Source organism: Heterodontus francisci, unplaced genomic scaffold (genome assembly GCF_036365525.1).
Source record: "Heterodontus francisci isolate sHetFra1 unplaced genomic scaffold, sHetFra1.hap1 HAP1_SCAFFOLD_890, whole genome shotgun sequence".
NCBI classification, from domain to species: Eukaryota; Metazoa; Chordata; class Chondrichthyes; order Heterodontiformes; family Heterodontidae; genus Heterodontus; species Heterodontus francisci.
In genome coordinates, this window is record NW_027142207.1 from 275,301 (window position 1) to 295,052 (window position 19,752).

General features: G+C 53.4%; 2 protein-coding genes across 4 annotated transcripts in view; both read left to right on the forward strand.

Moving 5' to 3' along the window:
• dcaf8 (DDB1 and CUL4 associated factor 8) overlaps positions 1–7,823 on the forward strand; it is a 22,371-nt gene extending 14,548 nt beyond the window's left edge. The window contains 1 exon segment of the mRNA XM_068028397.1: positions 7,712–7,823. Within this exon segment, the coding sequence (XP_067884498.1) occupies positions 7,712–7,823 (112 nt within the window).
• A 77-nt stretch (positions 7,824–7,900) lies between these two features.
• Positions 7,901–18,758, forward strand: copa (COPI coat complex subunit alpha). Of its 3 annotated transcripts, none has more exons than XM_068028401.1 (10): positions 7,901–8,118; positions 10,057–10,125; positions 11,384–11,497; positions 11,738–11,811; positions 11,934–12,014; positions 12,696–12,772; positions 15,641–15,749; positions 18,103–18,212; positions 18,375–18,474; positions 18,632–18,758. In XM_068028401.1, the coding sequence occupies exons 2-9, from the start codon at positions 10,086–10,088 to the stop codon at positions 18,424–18,426; spliced, it is 657 nt and encodes a 218-aa protein (XP_067884502.1). In that variant the 5' UTR covers positions 7,901–8,118; positions 10,057–10,085; the 3' UTR covers positions 18,427–18,474; positions 18,632–18,758. The 3 variants fall into 3 exon arrangements, with proteins under 3 accessions (XP_067884502.1, XP_067884501.1, XP_067884503.1); XM_068028400.1 differs by lacking the exon at positions 7,901–8,118 and adding an exon at positions 8,307–8,394; XM_068028402.1 differs by lacking the exon at positions 7,901–8,118 and adding an exon at positions 8,313–8,398.
• The last annotated feature ends 994 nt before the right edge of the window (positions 18,759–19,752 follow it).

Consider the following 19,752-nt stretch of genomic DNA (forward strand, 5'->3'; position numbering starts at 1 on the left):
TGGTGACAGCGGGAATTCAGGGTGACAGCGGGAATTCAGGGTGACAGCGGGAATTCAGGGTGACAGCGGGAATTCAGGGTGACAGCGGGAATTCAGGGTGACAGCGGGAATTCAGGGTGACAGCGGGAATTCAGGGTGACAGTGGGAATTCAGGGTGACAGTGGGAATTCAGGGTGACAGTGGGAATTCAGGGTGACAGTGGGAATTCAGGGTGACAGTGGAATTCAGGGTGACAGTGGGAATTCAGGGTGACAGTGGGAATTCAGGGTGACAGTGGGAATTCAGGGTGACAGTGGGAATTCAGGGTTCAGGGTGACAGTGGGAATTCAGGATACAAGGTGTCAGTGGGAATTCAGGATACAAGGTGTCAGTGGGAATTAAGGGTTCAGGGTGACAGTGGGAATTCAGGGTTCAGGGTGACAGTGGGAATTCAGGGTTCAGGGTGACAGTGGGAATTCAGGGTTCAGGGTGACAGTGGGAATTCAGGGTTCAGGGTGACAGTGGGAATTCAGGGTTCAGGGTGACAGTGGGAATTCAGGGTTCAGGGTGACAGTGGGAATTCAGGGTTCAGGGTGACAGTGGGAATTCAGGGTTCAGGGTGACAGTGGGAATTCAGGGTTCAGGGTGACAGTGGGAATTCAGGGTTCAGGGTGACATGTGGGAATTCAGGATGACATGTGGGAATTCAGGGTTCAGGGTGACAGTGGGGGTTCAGGGTGACAGTGGGGGTTCAGGGTGACAGTGGGGGTTCAGGGTGACAGTGGGGGTTCAGGGTGACAGTGGGGGTTCAGGGTGACAGTGGGGGTTCAGGGTGACAGTGGGGGTTCAGGGTGACAGTGGGGGTTCAGGATACAAGGTGTCAGTGGGAATTAAGGGTTCAAGGTGACAGTGGGAATTCTGGATGACAGTGGGAATTCAGAGTTCAGGGTGTCAGCATGAATTCAGGATGACAGTGGAATTCAGGGTGTCAGCATGAATTCAGGATTCAGGGTGACAGTGGGAATTCAGGGTGTCAGTGGGAATTCAGGATACAAGGTGACAGAGGGAATTCAGGATTGAGGGTGTCAGTGGGAATTCAGGATACAAGGCGACAGAGGGAATCCAGGATTGAGAGTGACAGTGGGAATTCAGGGTTCAGGGTGACAGTGTGAATTCAGGACTGAGGCTGACAGTGGGAATTCAGGAAACAAGGTGACAGTGTGAATTCAGGATTGAGGGTGTCAGTGGGAATTCAGGATACAAGGTGTCAGTGGGAATTCAGGATACAAGGTGTCAGTGGGAATTCAGGATACAAGGTGACAGAGGGAATTCAGGATTGAGGGTGTCAGTGGGAATTCAGGATACAAGGCGACAGAGGGAATCCAGGATTGAGGGTGACAGTGGGAATTCAGGGTTCAGGGTGACAGTGTGAATTCAGGATTGAGGCTGACAGTGGGAATTCAGGATACAAGGTGACAGTGGGAATTCAGGATACAAGGTGTCAGTGGGAATTCAGGATTGAGGCTGACAGTGGAATTCAGGGTGACAGAGGGAATTCAGGATTGAGGCTGTCAGTGGGAATTCAGGATTGACGGTGTCAGTGGGAATTCAGGATTGAGGGTGTCAGTGGGAATTCAGGATTGAGGGTGTCAGTGGGAATTCAGGATTGAGGGTGTCAGTGGGAATTCAGGATTGAGGGTGTCAGTGGGAATTCAGGATTGAGGGTGTCAGTGGGAACTCAGGATACATGGTGACAGTGTGAATTCAGGATTGAGGCTGACAGTGGGAATTCAGGATACAAGGTGTCAGTGGGAATTCAGGATACAAGGTGTCAGTGGGAATTCAGGATACAAGGTGTCAGTGGGAATTCAGGATTGAGGGTGTCAGTGGGAATTCAGGATTGAGGGTGTCAGTGGGAATTCAGGATTGAGGGTGTCAGTGGGAATTCAGGATTGAGGGTGTCAGTGGGAATTCAGGATTGAGGGTGTCAGTGGGAATTCAGGATACAAGGTGTCAGTGGAATTCAGGATACAAGGTGTCAATGGGAATTCAGGATACAAGGTGTCAATGGGAATTCAGGATACAAGGTGTCAGTGGAAATTCAGGATTGAGGGTGTCAGTGGGAATTCAGGATACAAGGTGTCAGTGGGAATTCAGGATTGAGGGTGTCAGTGGGAATTCAGGATTGAGGGTGTCAGTGGGAATTCAGGATACAAGGTGTCGGTGGGAATTCAGGATTGAGGGTGTCAGTGGGAATTCAGGATTGAGGGTGTCAGTGGGAATTCAGGATACAAGGTGTCAGTGGGAATTCAGGATTGAGGGTGTCAGTGGGAATTCAGGATACAAGGTGTCAGTGGGAATTCAGGATTGAGGGTGTCAGTGGGAATTCAGGATTGAGGGTGTCAGTGGGAATTCAGGATACAAGGTGTCAGTGGGAATTCAGGATACAAGGTGTCAGTGGGAATTTAGGATACAAGGTGTCAGTGGGAATTCAGGATTGAGGGTGTCAGTGGGAATTCAGGATACAAGGTGTCAGTGGGAATTCAGGATTGAGGGTGTCAGTGGGAATTCAGGATACAAGGTGTCAGTGGGAATTCAGGATTGAGGGTGTCAGTGGGAATTCAGGATTGAGGGTGTCAGTGGGAATTCAGGATTGAGGGTGTCAGTGGGAATTCAGGATACAAGGTGTCAGTGGGAATTCAGGATACAAGGTGTCAGTGGGAATTTAGGATACAAGGTGTCAGTGGGAATTCAGGATTGAGGGTGTCAGTGGGAATTCAGGATTGAGGGTGTCAGTGGGAATTCAGGATTGAGGGTGTCAGTGGGAATTCAGGATTGAGGGTGTCAGTGGGAATTCAGGATACAAGGTGTCAGTGGGAATTCAGGATACAAGGTGTCAGTGGAATTCAGGATACAAGGTGTCAGTGGGAATTCAGGATTGAGGGTGTCAGTGGGAATTCAGGATTGAGGGTGTCAGTGGGAATTCAGGATACAAGGTGTCAGTGGGAATTTAGGATACAAGGTGTCAGTGGGAATTTAGGATTGAGGGTGTCAGTGGGAATTCAGGATATAAGGTGTCAGTGGGAATTCAGGATTGAGGGTGTCAGTGGGAATTCAGGATACAAGGTGTCAGTGGGAATTCAGGATACAAGGTGTCAGTGGGAATCAGGATTGAGGGTGTCAGTGGGAATTCAGGATTGAGGGTGTCAGTGGGAATTCAGGATACAAGGTGTCAGTGGGAATTCAGGATACAAGGTGTCAGTGGGAATTTAGGATACAAGGTGTCAGTGGGAATTCAGGATTGAGGGTGTCAGTGGGAATTCAGGATACAAGGTGTCAGTGGGAATTCAGGATACAAGGTGTCAGTGGGAATTCAGGATTGAGGGTGTCAGTGGGAATTCAGGATACAAGGTGTCAGTGGGAATTCAGGATTGAGGGTGTCAGTGGGAATTCAGGATACAAGGTGTCAGTGGGAATTTAGGATACAAGGTGTCAGTGGGAATTCAGGATTGAGGGTGTCAGTGGGAATTCAGGATACAAGGTGTCAGTGGGAATTCAGGATTGAGGGTGTCAGTGGGAATTCAGGATACAAGGTGTCAGTGGGAATTCAGGATACAAGGTGTCAGTGGAATTCAGGATTGAGGGTGTCAGTGGGAATTCAGGATTGAGGGTGTCAGTGGAATTCAGGATACAAGGTGTCGGTGGGAATTCAGGATTGAGGGTGTCAGTGGGAATTCAGGATTGAGGGTGTCAGTGGGAATTCAGGATACAAGGTGTCAGTGGGAATTCAGGATTGAGGGTGTCAGTGGGAATTCAGGATACAAGGTGTCAGTGGGAATTCAGGATTGAGGGTGTCAGTGGGAATTCAGGGTACAAGGTGTCAGTGGGAATTCAGGATACAAGGTGTCAGTGGGAATTCAGGATACAAGGTGTCAGTGGGAATTCAGGATTGAGGGTGTCAGTGGGAATTCAGGATACAAGGTGTCAGTGGGAATTCAGGATTGAGGGTGTCAGTGGGAATTCAGGATACAAGGTGTCAGTGGGAATTCAGGATACAAGGTGTCAGTGGGAATTCAGGATTGAGGGTGTCAGTGGGAATTCAGGATTGAGGGTGTCAGTGGGAATTCAGGATACAAGGTGTCAGTGGGAATTTAGGATACAAGGTGTCAGTGGGAATTTAGGATACAAGGTGTCAGTGGGAATTCAGGATTGAGGGTGTCAGTGGGAATTCAGGATACAAGGTGTCAGTGGGAATTCAGGATTGAGGGTGTCAGTGGGAATTCAGGATTGAGGGTGTCAGTGGGAATTCAGGATACAAGGTGTCAGTGGGAATTCAGGATTGAGGGTGTCAGTGGGAATTCAGGATACAAGGTGTCAGTGGGAATTCAGGATACAAGGTGTCAGTGGGAATTCAGGATACAAGGTGTCAGTGGGAATTTAGGATACAAGGTGTCAGTGGGAATTCAGGATTGAGGGTGTCAGTGGGAATTCAGGATACAAGGTGTCAGTGGAAATTCAGGATTGAGGGTGTCAGTGGGAATTCAGGATACAAGGTGTCAGTGGGAATTCAGGATACAAGGTGTCAGTGGGAATTCAGGATACAAGGTGTCAGTGGGAATTCAGGATTGAGGGTGTCAGTGGGAATTCAGGATTGAGGGTGTCAGTGGGAATTCAGGATTGAGGGTGTCAGTGGGAATTCAGGATACAAGGTGTCAGTGGGAATTCAGGATACAAGGTGTCAGTGGGAATTCAGGATACAAGGTGTCAGTGGGAATTCAGGATACAAGGTGTCAGTGGGAATTTAGGATACAAGGTGTCAGTGGGAATTCAGGATTGAGGGTGTCAGTGGGAATTCAGGATTGAGGGTGTCAGTGGGAATTCAGGATTGAGGGTGTCAGTGGGAATTCAGGATACAAGGTGTCAGTGGGAATTCAGGATTGAGGGTGTCAGTGGGAATTCAGGATTGAGGGTGTCAGTGGGAATTCAGGATACAAGGTGTCAGTGGGAATTCAGGATTGAGGGTGTCAGTGGGAATTCAGGATACAAGGTGTCAGTGGGAATTCAGGATTGAGGGTGTCAGTGGGAATTCAGGATTGAGGGTGTCAGTGGGAATTCAGGATTGAGGGTGTCAGTGGGAATTCAGGATTGAGGGTGTCAGTGGGAATTCAGGATACAAGGTGTCAGTGGGAATTCAGGATACAAGGTGTCAGTGGGAATTCAGGATTGAGGGTGTCAGTGGGAATTCAGGATACAAGGTGTCAGTGGGAATTCAGGATTGAGGGTGTCAGTGGGAATTCAGGATACAAGGTGTCAGTGGGAATTCAGGATTGAGGGTGTCAGTGGGAATTCAGGATACAAGGTGTCAGTGGGAATTCAGGATTGAGGGTGTCAGTGGGAATTCAGGATTGAGGGTGTCAGTGGGAATTCAGGATACAAGGTGTCAGTGGGAATTCAGGATTGAGGGTGTCAGTGGGAATTCAGGATTGAGGGTGTCAGTGGGAATTCAGGATTGAGGGTGTCAGTGGGAATTCAGGATACAAGGTGTCAGTGGGAATTCAGGATACAAGGTGTCAGTGGGAATTCAGGATACAAGGTGTCAGTGGGAATTCAGGATACAAGGTGTCAGTGGGAATTCAGGATATAAGGTGTCAGTGGGAATTCAGGATTGAGGGTGTCAGTGGGAATTCAGGATTGAGGGTGTCAGTGGGAATTCAGGATTGAGGGTGTCAGTGGGAATTCAGGATTGAGGGTGTCAGTGGGAATTCAGGATACAAGGTGTCAGTGGGAATTCAGGATACAAGGTGTCAGTGGGAATTCAGGATACAAGGTGTCAGTGGGAATTCAGGATTGAGGGTGTCAGTGGGAATTCAGGATACAAGGTGTCAGTGGGAATTCAGGATTGAGGGTGTCAGTGGGAATTCAGGATTGAGGGTGTCAGTGGGAATTCAGGATACAAGGTGTCAGTGGGAATTCAGGATTGAGGGTGTCAGTGGGAATTCAGGATTGAGGGTGTCAGTGGGAATTCAGGATACAAGGTGTCAGTGGGAATTCAGGATTGAGGGTGTCAGTGGGAATTCAGGATACAAGGTGTCAGTGGGAATTCAGGATTGAGGGTGTCAGTGGGAATTCAGGATTGAGGGTGTCAGTGGGAATTCAGGATTGAGGGTGTCAGTGGGAATTCAGGATACAAGGTGTCAGTGGGAATTCAGGATACAAGGTGTCAGTGGGAATTCAGGATTGAGGGTGTCAGTGGGAATTCAGGATTGAGGGTGTCAGTGGGAATTCAGGATACAAGGTGTCAGTGGGAATTCAGGATTGAGGGTGTCAGTGGGAATTCAGGATACAAGGTGTCAGTGGGAATTCAGGATTGAGGGTGTCAGTGGGAATTCAGGATACAAGGTGTCAGTGGGAATTCAGGATTGAGGGTGTCAGTGGGAATTCAGGATTGAGGGTGTCAGTGGGAATTCAGGATTGAGGGTGTCAGTGGGAATTCAGGATACAAGGTGTCAGTGGGAATTCAGGATTGAGGGTGTCAGTGGGAATTCAGGATTGAGGGTGTCAGTGGGAATTCAGGATACAAGGTGTCAGTGGGAATTCAGGATTGAGGGTGTCAGTGGGAATTCAGGATACAAGGTGTCAGTGGGAATTCAGGATTGAGGGTGTCAGTGGGAATTCAGGATACAAGGTGTCAGTGGGAATTCAGGATTGAGGGTGTCAGTGGGAATTCAGGATACAAGGTGTCAGTGGGAATTCAGGATTGAGGGTGTCAGTGGGAATTCAGGATACAAGGTGTCAGTGGGAATTCAGGATACAAGGTGTCAGTGGGAATTCAGGATTGAGGGTGTCAGTGGGAATTCAGGATACAAGGTGTCAGTGGGAATTCAGGATACAAGGTGTCAGTGGGAATTCAGGATTGAGGGTGTCAGTGGGAATTCAGGATTGAGGGTGTCAGTGGGAATTCAGGATACAAGGTGTCAGTGGGAATTCAGGATTGAGGGTGTCAGTGGGAATTCAGGATACAAGGTGTCAGTGGGAATTCAGGATTGAGGGTGTCAGTGGGAATTCAGGATACAAGGTGTCAGTGGGAATTCAGGATTGAGGGTGTCAGTGGGAATTCAGGATTGAGGGTGTCAGTGGGAATTCAGGATTGAGGGTGTCAGTGGGAATTCAGGATACAAGGTGTCAGTGGGAATTCAGGATTGAGGGTGTCAGTGGGAATTCAGGATTGAGGGTGTCAGTGGGAATTCAGGATACAAGGTGTCAGTGGGAATTCAGGATTGAGGGTGTCAGTGGGAATTCAGGATACAAGGTGTCAGTGGGAATTCAGGATTGAGGGTGTCAGTGGGAATTCAGGATACAAGGTGTCAGTGGGAATTCAGGATTGAGGGTGTCAGTGGGAATTCAGGATACAAGGTGTCAGTGGGAATTCAGGATTGAGGGTGTCAGTGGGAATTCAGGATACAAGGTGTCAGTGGGAATTCAGGATACAAGGTGTCAGTGGGAATTCAGGATTGAGGGTGTCAGTGGGAATTCAGGATACAAGGTGTCAGTGGGAATTCAGGATACAAGGTGTCAGTGGGAATTCAGGATTGAGGGTGTCAGTGGGAATTCAGGATGAAAGGGGAATTTGTTGGTTACACATGCAGATTATAAACTATCTATGCATTGTTTATGATACATTGCAAACTATAATTGACCATGTTGTTGTATTTGAACCACATTTACCCCATAGTGAAGCCACCAGCAGGATCCAAGCCTCCATCCGACTGCAGTTGTCTCCTTTGTCTCAATCCCTCCTGCGACTTCCGGGTTCCCTGAATGAACTTTGCCCGGAGGTCAGCTGACCGCCGTTTGATGACGTGCACGGGAGCATCCTATTGCGCATGACTCAGAGCTCCGGAAGTGAGGACAACGATCCTGGCAGAAGCCGGAGAAAAGCGGCTTCAGCTGCCAGGAACGGGGCGGGGCAGGGCAGGGCAGGATGTGACGTCCTGCCGGCGCAGGGCGTTGACGTCACTGAACCAGGCTGCCGGGAGACCGGAAGTGGCGTCTTTGGGCTCCGCGAGGCAACAAGTAGATAACAACTACAGACAAAAGGGGAAGGGGAAAGAGGACGGCGAGGCGGTGGGAAAAGTACAGGCAAGAATTACACAAACACCGGCGGGTGGGAGGGGAAGGGGGCGCCGTTTGGCTGTCCAAGTGACGCCGTTTGGCTGTCCAAGTGACGCCGTTTGGCTGTCCAAGTGACGCCGTTTGGCTGTCCAAGTGACGTCGTTTGGCTGTCCAAGTGACGTATATCAATATGCTAATGAGGGGGCGGGGCTACGTTGGCGTGACGTCGTCACGAATGGGCACTTCCGGCGTGAGAGGCAGGAGCTTCCGGTTTGACGTGTCCCAGCTCCAGAGCAGCTGAAAGTGGGTGAGAGGAGGAAAAGGATTGGGAATGGGATTGGGAATGGGGTTATTGAGGGATATGGGGGGGATGGAGGGAGGTCAGAGGGGGGATGGAGGGAGGTCAGAGGGGTTTTGAGGGGGGATGGAGGGAGGTCAGAGGGGTTTTGAGGGGGGATGGAGGGAGGTCAGAGGGGTTTTGAGGGGGGATGGAGGGAGGTCAGAGGGGTTTTGAGGGGGGATGGAGGGAGGTCAGAAGGGTTTTGAGGGGATGGAGGGAGGTCAGAAGGGTTTTGAGGGGGGATGGAGGGAGGTCAGAGGGGTTTTGAGGGGGGATGGAGGGAGGTCAGAGGGGTTTTGAGGGGATGGAGGGAGGTCAGAAGGGTTTTGAGGGGGGATGGAGGGAGGTCAGAGGGGTTTTGAGGGGAGGTCAGAAGGGTTTTGAGGGGGGATGGAGGGAGGTCAGAAGGGTTTTGAGGGGATGGAGGGAGGTCAGAAGGGTTTTGAGGGGGGATGGAGGGAGGTCAGAGGGGTTTTGAGGGGAGGTCAGAAGGGTTTTGAGGGGGGATGGAGGGAGGTCAGAGGGGTTTTGAGGGGAGGTCAGAGGGGTTTTGAGGGGGGATGGAGGGAGGTCAGAGGGGTTTTGAGGGGAGGTCAGAGGGGTTTTGAGGGGAGGTCAGAGGGGTTTTTGAGGGGAGGTCAGAGGGGTTTTGAGGGGAGGTCAGAGGGGTTTTGAGGGGGGATGGAGGGAGGTCAGAGGGGTTTTGAGGGGGGATGGAGGGAGGTCAGAGGGGTTTTGAGGGGGGATGGAGGGAGGTCAGAAGGGTTTTGAGGGGATGGAGGGAGGTCAGAGGGGTTTTGAGGGGAGGTCAGAGGGGTTTTGAGGGGGGATGGAGGGAGGTCAGAGGGGTTTTGAGGGGGGATGGAGGAAGGTCAGAGGGGTTTTGAGGGGGGCTGGAGGGAGGTCAGAGGGGTTTTGAGGGGGGCTGGAGGGAGGTCAGAGGGGTTTTGAGGGGGGTTGGAGGGAGGTCAGAGGGGTTTTGAGGGGGGATGGAGGGAGGTCAGAGGGGTTTTGAGGGGGGATGGAGGGAGGTCAGAGGGGTTTTGAGGGGAGGTCAGAGGGGTTTTGAGGGGGGATGGAGGGAGGTCAGAGGGGTTTTGAGGGGGGGTGGAGGGAGGTCAGAAGGGTTTTGAGGGGGGCTGGAGGGAGGTCAGAGGGGTTTTGAGGGGGGATGGCGGGAGGTCGGGGGGGCTGGAGGGAGGTCGCAGATTGGAGGTGGAGAAGGGGTTGAGAGTATGCAGGGTTGGAGTAGAGGTTGAAGGGAATTCAGTTTGGGGTGGAGGGTCAGTATTCTGTGGGGGATGGGGTGGGTTTGTAGCTGCTTACAGATTACTGCAGTGTTAATGCAGACGGGTTTTACTGTTTCTGACAGGAGTTTGGGGTTCTGTAGTTGTTCACTGAGACAGGCCAACACACTCAGTCTCTTGGAGAGAGATGCAATGTTAACCTTTCAGGTCAGTCTGAAGAAGGGTCACTGACCTGAAATGTTAAATCTGCTTCTCTTTCCACAGATGCTGCCAGACCTGCTGAGTATTTCCAGCATTTCTTGTTACTTCAGATTTCCAGCATCTACACTATATTGCTTTCGTTATTATGCTCAGTCTCTGCTGTCTCTATCCCCACAGTACTGAGTTTTCAACCAGCTCACCAGGACATGTTGACCAAGTTCGAGACGAAATCTGCTCGGGTCAAAGGTGAGAGAAAGAGACACGATCAGTTTAGAGTTACAGACTGGAATCGAATCGAGGGGTTCGGGGTGGTTTATATATAGAATAACAGATACTCGGGAGCGAGTTACAGACTGGAATCTAATCGAGGGGTTCGGGGTGGTTTATATATAGAATAACAGATACCCGGGAGTGAGTTACAGACTGGAATCGAATCGAGGGGTTCGGGGTGGTTTATATATAGAATAACAGATACTCGGGAGTGAGTTACAGACTGGAATCGAATCGAGGGGTTCGGGGTGGTTTATATATAGAATAACAGATACCCGGGAGCGAGTTACAGACTGGAATCTAATCGAGGGGTTCGGGGTGGTTTATATATAGAATAACAGATACCCGGGAGTGAGTTACAGACTGGAATCGAATCGAGGGGTTCGGGGTGGTTTATATATAGAATAACAGATACTCGGGAGTGAGTTACAGACTGGAATCGAATCGAGGGGTTCGGGGTGGTTTATATATAGAATAACAGATACCCAGGAGTGGGTTACAGACTGGAATCTAATCCAGGGGTTCAGGGTGGTTTATAGATAGAATATCAGATACCCGGGAGTGAGTTACAGTCTGGAATCTAATCGAGGGTTTCAGGGTGGTTTATATAAAGAATAACAGATACCCGGGAGTGAGTTACAGACTGGAATCTAATCGAGGGGTTCAGGGTGGTTTATATAAAGAATAACAGATACCCAGGAGTGAGTTACAGACTGGAATCTAATCGAGGGTTTCAGTGTGGTTTATATATAGAATAACAAATACCCGGGAGTGAGTTACAGACTGGAATCTAATCGAGGGGTTCAGGGTGGTTTATATATAGAATAACAGATACCCGGGAGTGAGTTACAGACTGGAATCTAATCGAGGGGTTCTGGGTGGTTTCTATATAGAATAACATACCCGGGAGTGAGTTACAGACTGGAATCTAATCGAGGGGTTCAGGGTGGTTTATATATAGCATAACAGATACCCAGGAGTGAGTTACAGACTGGAATCTAATCGAGGGGTTCAGGGTGGTTTATATATAGAATAACAGATACCCAGGAGTGAGTTACAGACTGGAATCTAATCGAGGGGTTCAGGGTGGTTTATATATAGAATAACAGATACCCAGGAGTGAGTTACAGACTGGAATCTAATCGAGGGGTTCAGGGTGGTTTCTATATAGAATAACAGATACCCGGGAGTTTGGTTTTTCTGTGCCTAACCTCTCGTTCCCCTCCGTTATTAGGCCTGAGTTTCCACCCGAAGCGGCCCTGGATCCTGGCGAGTTTGCACAATGGCGTTGTGCAGCTCTGGGATTATCGCATGTGCACTTTGATCGACAAGTTTGATGAACATGATGGTGAGCTTTTGTTGGCATTCCCGTTCCGGGGATCGCTGTGCTATCCCTGGCTGCTCCGGACCTGGCCGCTGAGTTAGCTGCGGACAGCTCGAGCCTCGGGAAGGCAGGGCGAGGATGGTTTCTGCAACTCCTTGAGCAGCAGCTGCTGCTTCTGTTGCCAGTGGCCGGGCTGGACTGGAGTAGATTTCTGCTGGGTTGTGTGGCTCTGACCTTTATCCCTCTGTCTCTCTTCACCTGCAGGCCCTGTGCGAGGCATCGATTTCCACGAGCAGCAACCTCTCTTTGTGTCGGGGGGCGACGATTACAAGATTAAGGTAGCTCTGAATTCTGTGTGTTGCTCAGTTGCTGTTGGGAAGTGGAGTTAAACCCGATTAATCGTCACAGATGTTTCATCCACCTGGCTTGAGTGTTATTTCTTCATCTCCATCCCGTGCAGGTCTGGAATTATAAACTCCGCCGCTGCCTGTTTACACTGCTTGGTCACCTGGACTACATCCGGACCACCTTCTTCCATCACGTGAGTTACAGGGTGAGGGGGAGACCGAGTGGGCAGAGACTGGGGGTGGCAGGTGTGGGGAGGGAGACTGAAGAGGAGGGGAGGGATAGAGAATGAGAGTGGGGGAGAGTGGGGTGTGTCAAAGCAAGGTACATGGAGACCGGAATTGTGCGCAGTGCTCCGAGTGTGGTCTAAACAAGGGATATGGAGACTGGAACTGTACACAGTGTTCCGAGTGTGGTCTAAACAAGGGATATGGAGACTGGAACTGTGCACAGTGCTCCAAGTGTGGTATAAACAAGGGATTTGGAGACTGGAACTGTGCACAGTGCTCCAAGTGTGGTATAAACAAGGGATATGGAGATCGGAACTGTGCACAGTGTTCCGAGTGTGGTCTAAACAAGGGATATGGAGACTGGAACTGTACACAGTGCTCCGAGTGTGGTATAAACAAGGGATATGGAGACCGGAACTGTGCACAGTGCTCCGAGTGTGGTATAAACAAGGGATATGGAGACCGGAACTGTACACAGTGCTCCGAGTGTGGTATAAACAAGGGATATGGAGACCGGAACTGTGCACAGTGCTCCGAGTGTGGTCTAAACAAGGGATATGGAGACTGGAACTGTGCACAGTGCTCCAAGTGTGGTCTAATGCCATTCCAAAGGAGGTGGGTTAAATTGTGTTTGCTTTTGCCAATAGGAATATCCCTGGATCCTGAGTGCCTCTGATGACCAAACCATTCGGATTTGGAACTGGCAGTCGAGGACTTGCGTCTGGTAAGTTGTGGGGCCTGGGGTAGGTGGTGGGGTGGTCCCTGTATCGGATGAAAGAGGGGATCGAACTGGCTGAGGGTTTTCTCTCTCTCTCTCTCAGCGAAGGTGGGACAGGCTGGGTTTGACCATGTGCCTGTGTCGATCCCAACCAGGGTCATGTTTCTGAACTAAATACTGCGGACGCTGGAAATCTGGAATCAAAACAGAAAGTGCTGGATATCCAGTTGTGAAGGAGGGTGACTGACCTGAAACGTTAATTCTGCTTCTCTCCCCACAGAGGCTGCCAGACCACAGTATTTCCAGCACTTTCTGCTTTTAATTGATGTTTCTGAAGGCTGAGGGAGGGTGTACGGAGGGGAGTGGGGAACTCGAGCGGGAGCCTGGTGTAGGGGATGGGGAGGAGGTGACTAGAGGAGGTGTGAGGTGTAGGGGATGAGGAGGAGGTGACTAGAGGAGGTGTGAGGTGAAGGGGATGAGGAGGAGGTGTGAGGTGTAGGGGGTGGGGAGGAGGTGACTAGAGGAGGTGTGAGGTGTAGGGGATGGGGAGGAGGTGTGAGGTGTAGGGGATGGGGAGGAGGTGTGAGGTGTAGGGGATGGGGAGGAGGTGTGAGGTGTAGGGGATGGGGAGGAGGTGTGAGGTGTAGGGGATGGGGAGGAGGTGTGAGGTGTAGGGGATGGGGAGGAGGTGTGAGGTGTAGGGGATGGGGAGGAGGTGTGAGGTGTAGGGGATGGGGAGGAGGTGTGAGGTGTAGGGGATGGGGAGGAGGTGTGAGGTGTAGGGGATGGGGAGGAGGTGTGAGGTGTAGGGGATGGGGAGGAGGTGTGAGGTGTAGGGGATGGGGAGGAGGTGTGAGGTGTAGGGGATGGGGAGGAGGTGTGAGGTGTAGGGGATGGGGAGGAGGTGTGAGGTGTAGGGGATGGGGAGGAGGTGTGAGGTGTAGGGGATGGGGAGGAGGTGTGAGGTGTAGGGGATGGGGAGGAGGTGTGAGGTGTAGGGGATGGGGAGGAGGTGACTAGAGGAGGTGTAGGGGATGGGGAGGAGGTGACTAGAGGAGGTGTAGGGGATGGGGAGGAGGTGACTAGAGGAGGTGTAGGGGATGGGGAGGAGGTGACTAGAGGAGGTGTAGGGGATGGGGAGGAGGTGACTAGAGGAGGTGTAGGGGATGGGGAGGAGGTGACTAGAGGAGGTGTAGGGGATGGGGAGGAGGTGACTAGAGGAGGTGTAGGGGATGGGGAGGAGGTGACTAGAGGAGGTGTGGGGGATGGGGAGGAGGTGACTAGAGGAGGTGTGGGGGATGGGGAGGAGGTGACTAGAGGAGGTGTGGGGGATGGGGAGGAGGTGACTAGAGGAGGTGTGAGGTGCCGGGGAGGAGGTGACTAGAGGAGGTGTGAAGTGCCGGGGAGGAGGTGACTAGAGGAGGTGTGAAGTGCCGGGGACGGGGAGGAGGTGACCAGATGGGGTGTGAGGTGTAGGGGATGGGGAGTGGGTGACTGGAGGGGGGTGTCGAGAGGGGGGGTGAGGGGTGATGACTCCTTGTGCCTTGTTGAAAATAATCCAGATCGCTGCTTAGTTCTCTCCCTGTCCCCCTTGTCTGTGCGCTCTCTCCCTCCCTGCCCCTCTCGTCTGTGCGCTCTCTCCTCCCTGCCCCTCTCGTCGGTGCGCTCTCTCCCTCCCTGCCCCTCTCGTCGGTGCGCTCTCCCCCTCCCTGCCCCCCCTCGTCGGTGCGCTCTCCCCCTCCCTGCCTGTGAGCTCTGCCACATACACTCTGCTCCTGTGCACGCTGGCTCGCTGTCTCTGTCTCTCCCTGTCCCATCTGCGTGCACACTGGCACACTCTCTCTCGCTCCCTCCACCCCACCCTGTGTCGCCGCTTTGTACGAATCTTAAAGGGGGTCTTGCTTCCGTCTAAGATCACGACCCCATACTGTGTATCAATTGCATGAATCAGACTTTGGATGCAGTTTCCACTTCATGTGGAAGACTTTATTAACTCACCACGCAGACACACAACACACATTGCTGAGGTAAACCCGCGTACTGGAGCTCGTTCCTGTGTGCTCAGGTCCGCTGAAACACTTCCGCGGAATTTGTTTTTCCTTCGAAACACGCTTGGTTCATAAAAGTCTGTCGACAAGGCATCAAAAAATGCTTTACCTTTCAGAGAGTGCGAAAGAAATGGGTTTCCTTCGAAACAACGCTGGAGTTTCCAGTGACTGACCAAGTCCCACTCCCCACTCCCACCCCGCAGAAGCATAATCCTTGTGAGCTGTACCTTTTCTACCCCTTCCTGACTCTGCGTCCCTCGACATCTAAGGTCGAATTGGGGTTCAGTGCCTCATCAATCCCACCCTGGCTATGCAAGATCACCTGCATGCGGTCATATCCAACTCTCAGCAGGGGGAGTTCTTGGGCGCGTACCCACCCATGGATGTGAGATCTGCTTCTTGATGAGGAAAGAAGAAAACCATTCGCACATATTTCAGAAGACCCTCGTCTCTCAGGGTGCAGACAGAACGTCTGTTCCAACAGCCCAGGCTAACCCCTCAGTGGCACGTCCTGAATCGTCTGTGGGGGTCCGAGTGCGGTTACACTGGCTTTTCTTTTTAAAAAGTCCAATATGAACCCCAGCGATGATGTCTCTGGGCAGAATTCTTCCCCCCCCCACTTCCAATGTCCTGCACCTCCACGTCTTCATCACCCGTGTGCGCTCCGCACCCTGGTCCGCGACACAACCGGTTACGTTTTACTTCCAAACAGAAACGCAGCAGGTCTCAACAAATGCATCTCCGTACAGCAGAAGTACAAGACATGTCCGAATGTGCCTGACCCCCTTTTTTTTTTCCTTTCCCCCCCCCCCCCCCCCCCCGACAGCGTTCTGACCGGACACAACCATTATGTGATGTGCGCCAGTTCCACCCGTCTGAAGACCTGGTCGTCTCAGCGAGTTTGGATCAGACCGTTCGTGTCTGGGATATTTCTGGTGAGCTGTCTTTCCGCGGAATGGTGGGGGAGGGGTGGAAATCACAAACTGAGACCATTTATATAATTAAGATATTATTGAAATTGAAAAAGATCATAGATTGGAACGAAAACAATACGAAACAAAACAGTCGGCAACTGCGCATATAGTCAGGTTGAGGCAGGTTCGGGTGGGGGAGCCGGGCTTTAGTGTGGGGAGCAGGTGTAGCTGATACAACCCTCCCTATCTCTGTAACCTCCTCCAGTCCCTACAACCCTCCCTATCTCTGTAACCTCCTCCAGTCCCTACAACCCTCCCTATCTCTGTAACCTCCTCCAGTCCCTACAACCCTCCCTATCTCTGTAACCTCCTCCAGTCCCTACAACCCTCCCTATCTCTGTAACCTCCTCCAGTCCCTACAACCCTCCCTATTTCTGTAACCTCCTCCAGTCCCTACAACCCTCCCTATCTCTAACCTCGTCCAACCCCTTACAACCCTCCCTATCTCTGTAACCTCCTCCAGCCCCTACAACCCTCCCTATCTCTAACCTCCTACAACCCTCCCTATCTCTGTAACCTCCTCCAGCCCCGACAACCCTCCCTATCTCTGTAACCTCCTCCAGTCCCTACAACCCTCCCTATCTCTGTAACCTCCTCCAGTCCCTACAACCCTCCCTATCTCTGTAACCTCCTCCAGTCCCTACAACCCTCCCTATCTCTGTAACCTCCTCCAGTCCCTACAACCCTCCCTATCTCTGTAACCTCCTCCAGTCCCTACAACCCTCCCTATCTCTGTAACCTCCTCCAGTCCCTACAACCCTCCCTATCTCTGTAACCTCCTCCAGTCCCTACAACCCTCCCTATCTCTGTAACCTCCTCCAGTCCCTACAACCCTCCCTATTTCTGTAACCTCCTCCAGTCCCTACAACCCTCCCTATCTCTAACCTCGTCCAACCCCTACAACCCTCCCTATCTCTGTAACCTCCTCCAGCCCCTACAACCCTCCCTATCTCTAACCTCCTACAACCCTCCCTATCTCTGTAACCTCCTCCAGCCCCGACAACCCTCCCTATCTCTGTAACCTCCTCCAACCCCTACAACCCTCCCTATCTCTGTAACCTCCGACAACCCTCCCTATCTGTGTAACCTCCTCCAGCCCCTACAACCCTCCCTATCTCTGTAACCTCCTCCAGTCCCTACAACCCTCCCTATCTCTAACCTCCTACAACCCTCCCTATCTCTGTAACCTCCTCCAACCCCGACAACCCTCCCTATCTCTGTAACCTCCTACAACCCTCCCTATCTCTGTAACCTCCTCCAACCCCTACAACCCTCCCTATCTCTGTAACCTCCTCCAGCCCCAACAACACTCCCTATCTCTGTAACCTCCTCCAGCCCCTACAACACTCCCTATCTCTAACCTCCTACAACCCTCCCTATCTCTGTAACCTCCTCCAGCCCCGACAACCCTCCCTATCTCTGTAACCTCCTACAACCCTCCCTATCTCTGTAACCTCCTCCAGACCCTACAACCCTCCCTATCTCTGTAATCTCCTCCAGCCCCTACAACCCTCCCTATCTCTGTAATCTCCTCCAGCCCCTACAACCCTCCCTATCTCTGTACACTCCTCCAGCCCCTACAACCCTCCCTATCTCTGTATCCTCCTCCAGCCCCTACAACCCTCCCTATCTCTGTAAACTCCTCCAGCCCCTACAACCCTCCCTATCTCTGTAATCTCCTCCAGCCCCTACAACCCTCCCTATCTCTGTATCCTCCTCCAGCCCCTGCAACCCTCCCTATCTCTGTATCCTCCTCCAGCCCCTACAACCCTCCCTATCTCTGTAACCTCCTCCAGCCCTTACAACCCTCCCTATCTCTGTAACCTCCTCCAGTCCCTACAACCCTCTCTATCTCTGTAACCTCCTCCAGTCCCTACAACCCTCTCTATCTCTGTAACCTCCTCCAGTCCCTACAACCCTCCCTATATCTGTAACCTCCTCCAACCCCTACAACCCTCCCGATCTCTGTAACCTCCTCCAACCCCTACAACCCTCCCGATCTCTGTAACCTCCTCCAACCCCTACAACCCTCCAGATCTCTGTAACCTCCTCCAACCCCTACAACCCTCCAGATCTCTATAACCTCCTCCAGCTGTCTGGTTTCTCCCCCCCCCCCCCCCCGGTAAGATGCTCGTTGGTATCTCCCTATGTGACCGAGCTGTTGATCACCTGTCCTCAGCATCTCCAGACGGGGGCTTGGTGTGAAATAGTGTTTGGTCTGGGACAGTGCCTTGTCTCGTACTGCTGTAACATCTCTCCTATCTGTCTTTCTGCCCCCCTCCCTTCACTGCCACCCCCTTCATTTCACCTTCAGGTCTCCGGAAGAAGAACCTGTCCCCAGGGGCAGTGGAGAATGATGTTCGGGGCATTTCAGGAGTCGATCTCTTTGGGACCACAGACGCTGTCGTCAAGCATGTCCTGGAGGTAGGGCATCTCCTCCAGCTCTGAATCATCTTATCCCCCCGGCCTCCTTCACTCTGTCCCACCTCCCTCGCTCAGCCCCTCGCACCCCCCTCTGCCCCGGGCAGCAGCAGCAGCGTGGATTATTTGCTGAGCCTCTTGTGTCTTTCCCCGTCCTCCCCACAGGGCCACGACCGAGGCGTCAACTGGGCAGCTTTCCATCCCAGCATGCCACTGATTGTGTCAGGAGCAGACGACCGGCAGGTGAAGATCTGGCGGATGAATGGTGAGTGTGTTGCTGGTGTGTTCCTCTCCCTTCAGACACCCCGCTGTCCAGACGCTGTCACGGTTTACATCAGCCTCCAGCCTGATCTCCTCCCATCTCTCTCTCTCTCTCTCACACTCTCTCTCTCTCTCTCTCTCTCTCTCTCTCTCTGTCTCAGACTCGAAGGCCTGGGAGGTGGACACGTGCCGAGGTCACTACAATAACGTCTCTTGTGCCGTCTTCCACCCGCGTCAGGAACTCATCCTCAGTAACTCCGAAGACAAGAGCATCCGGGTGTGGGACATGTCCAATGTCCAAGAGGTGAGGGGCAGGGGCATGAGGGAGGGTGGGGGGGGGTGGGGGGGGGGGAGGGAAATCGAGGGTGCGGGGAGAGAGGTGGAAATGGGGTCCGAGCGCAGGAAGTCAGGGGAGGGTGTCCGAGCGCGGGGTGCCGGCGGGGAGGGTGTCCCGAGCGCGGGGTGCCGGCGGGGAGGGTGTCCGAGCGCGGGGGTGCCGGCGGGGAGGGTGTCCGAGCGCGGGGAGCCGGCGGGGAGGGTGTCTGAGCGCGGGGGTGCCGGCGGGGAGGGCGTCCGAGCGCGGGGTGCCGGGGGGGAGGGCGTCCGAGCGCGGGGTGCCGGGGGGTGAGGGCGTCCGAGCGCGGGGTGCCGGGGGGGGAGGGTGTCCGAGCGCGGGGGTGCCGGCGGGAGGGTGTCCGAGCGCGGTGGTGCCGGCGGGGAGGGTGTCCGAGCGCGGGGTGCCGGGGGGGGAGGGTGTCCGAGCGCGGGGGTGCCGGGGGGGAGGGTGTCCGAGCGCGGGATGCCGGGGGGGAGGGTGTCCGAGCGCGGGGTGCCGGGGGGGAGGGTGTCCGAGCGCGAGGAGCCGGCGGGGAGGGTGTCCGAGCGCGAGGAGCCGGCGGGGAGGGTGTCCGAGCGCGGGGAGCCGGCGGGGAGGGTGTCCGAGCGCGGGGAGCCGGCGGGGAGGGTGTCCGAGCGCGGGGAGCCGGCGGGGAGGGTGTCCGAGCGCGGGGAGCCGGCGGGGAGGGTGTCCGAGCGCGGGGTGCCGGGGGGGAGGGTGTCCGAGCGCGAGGAGCCGGGGGGGAGGGTGTCCGAGCGCGGGAGGGGGGGAGGGCCCGGCGGGGAGGGTGTCCGAGCGCGGGGAGCCGGGGGGGAGGGGGTCCGAGCGCGGGGGGGCCGGGGGAGTGTCAGACGGTGTTGTCTGGCCGTCTGTTTGACTCTCTCTCTCTCTCTCTCTCTCTCTCTCTCTCTCTCTCTCTCTCTCTCTTTTCCCCCCCCCCCCCCC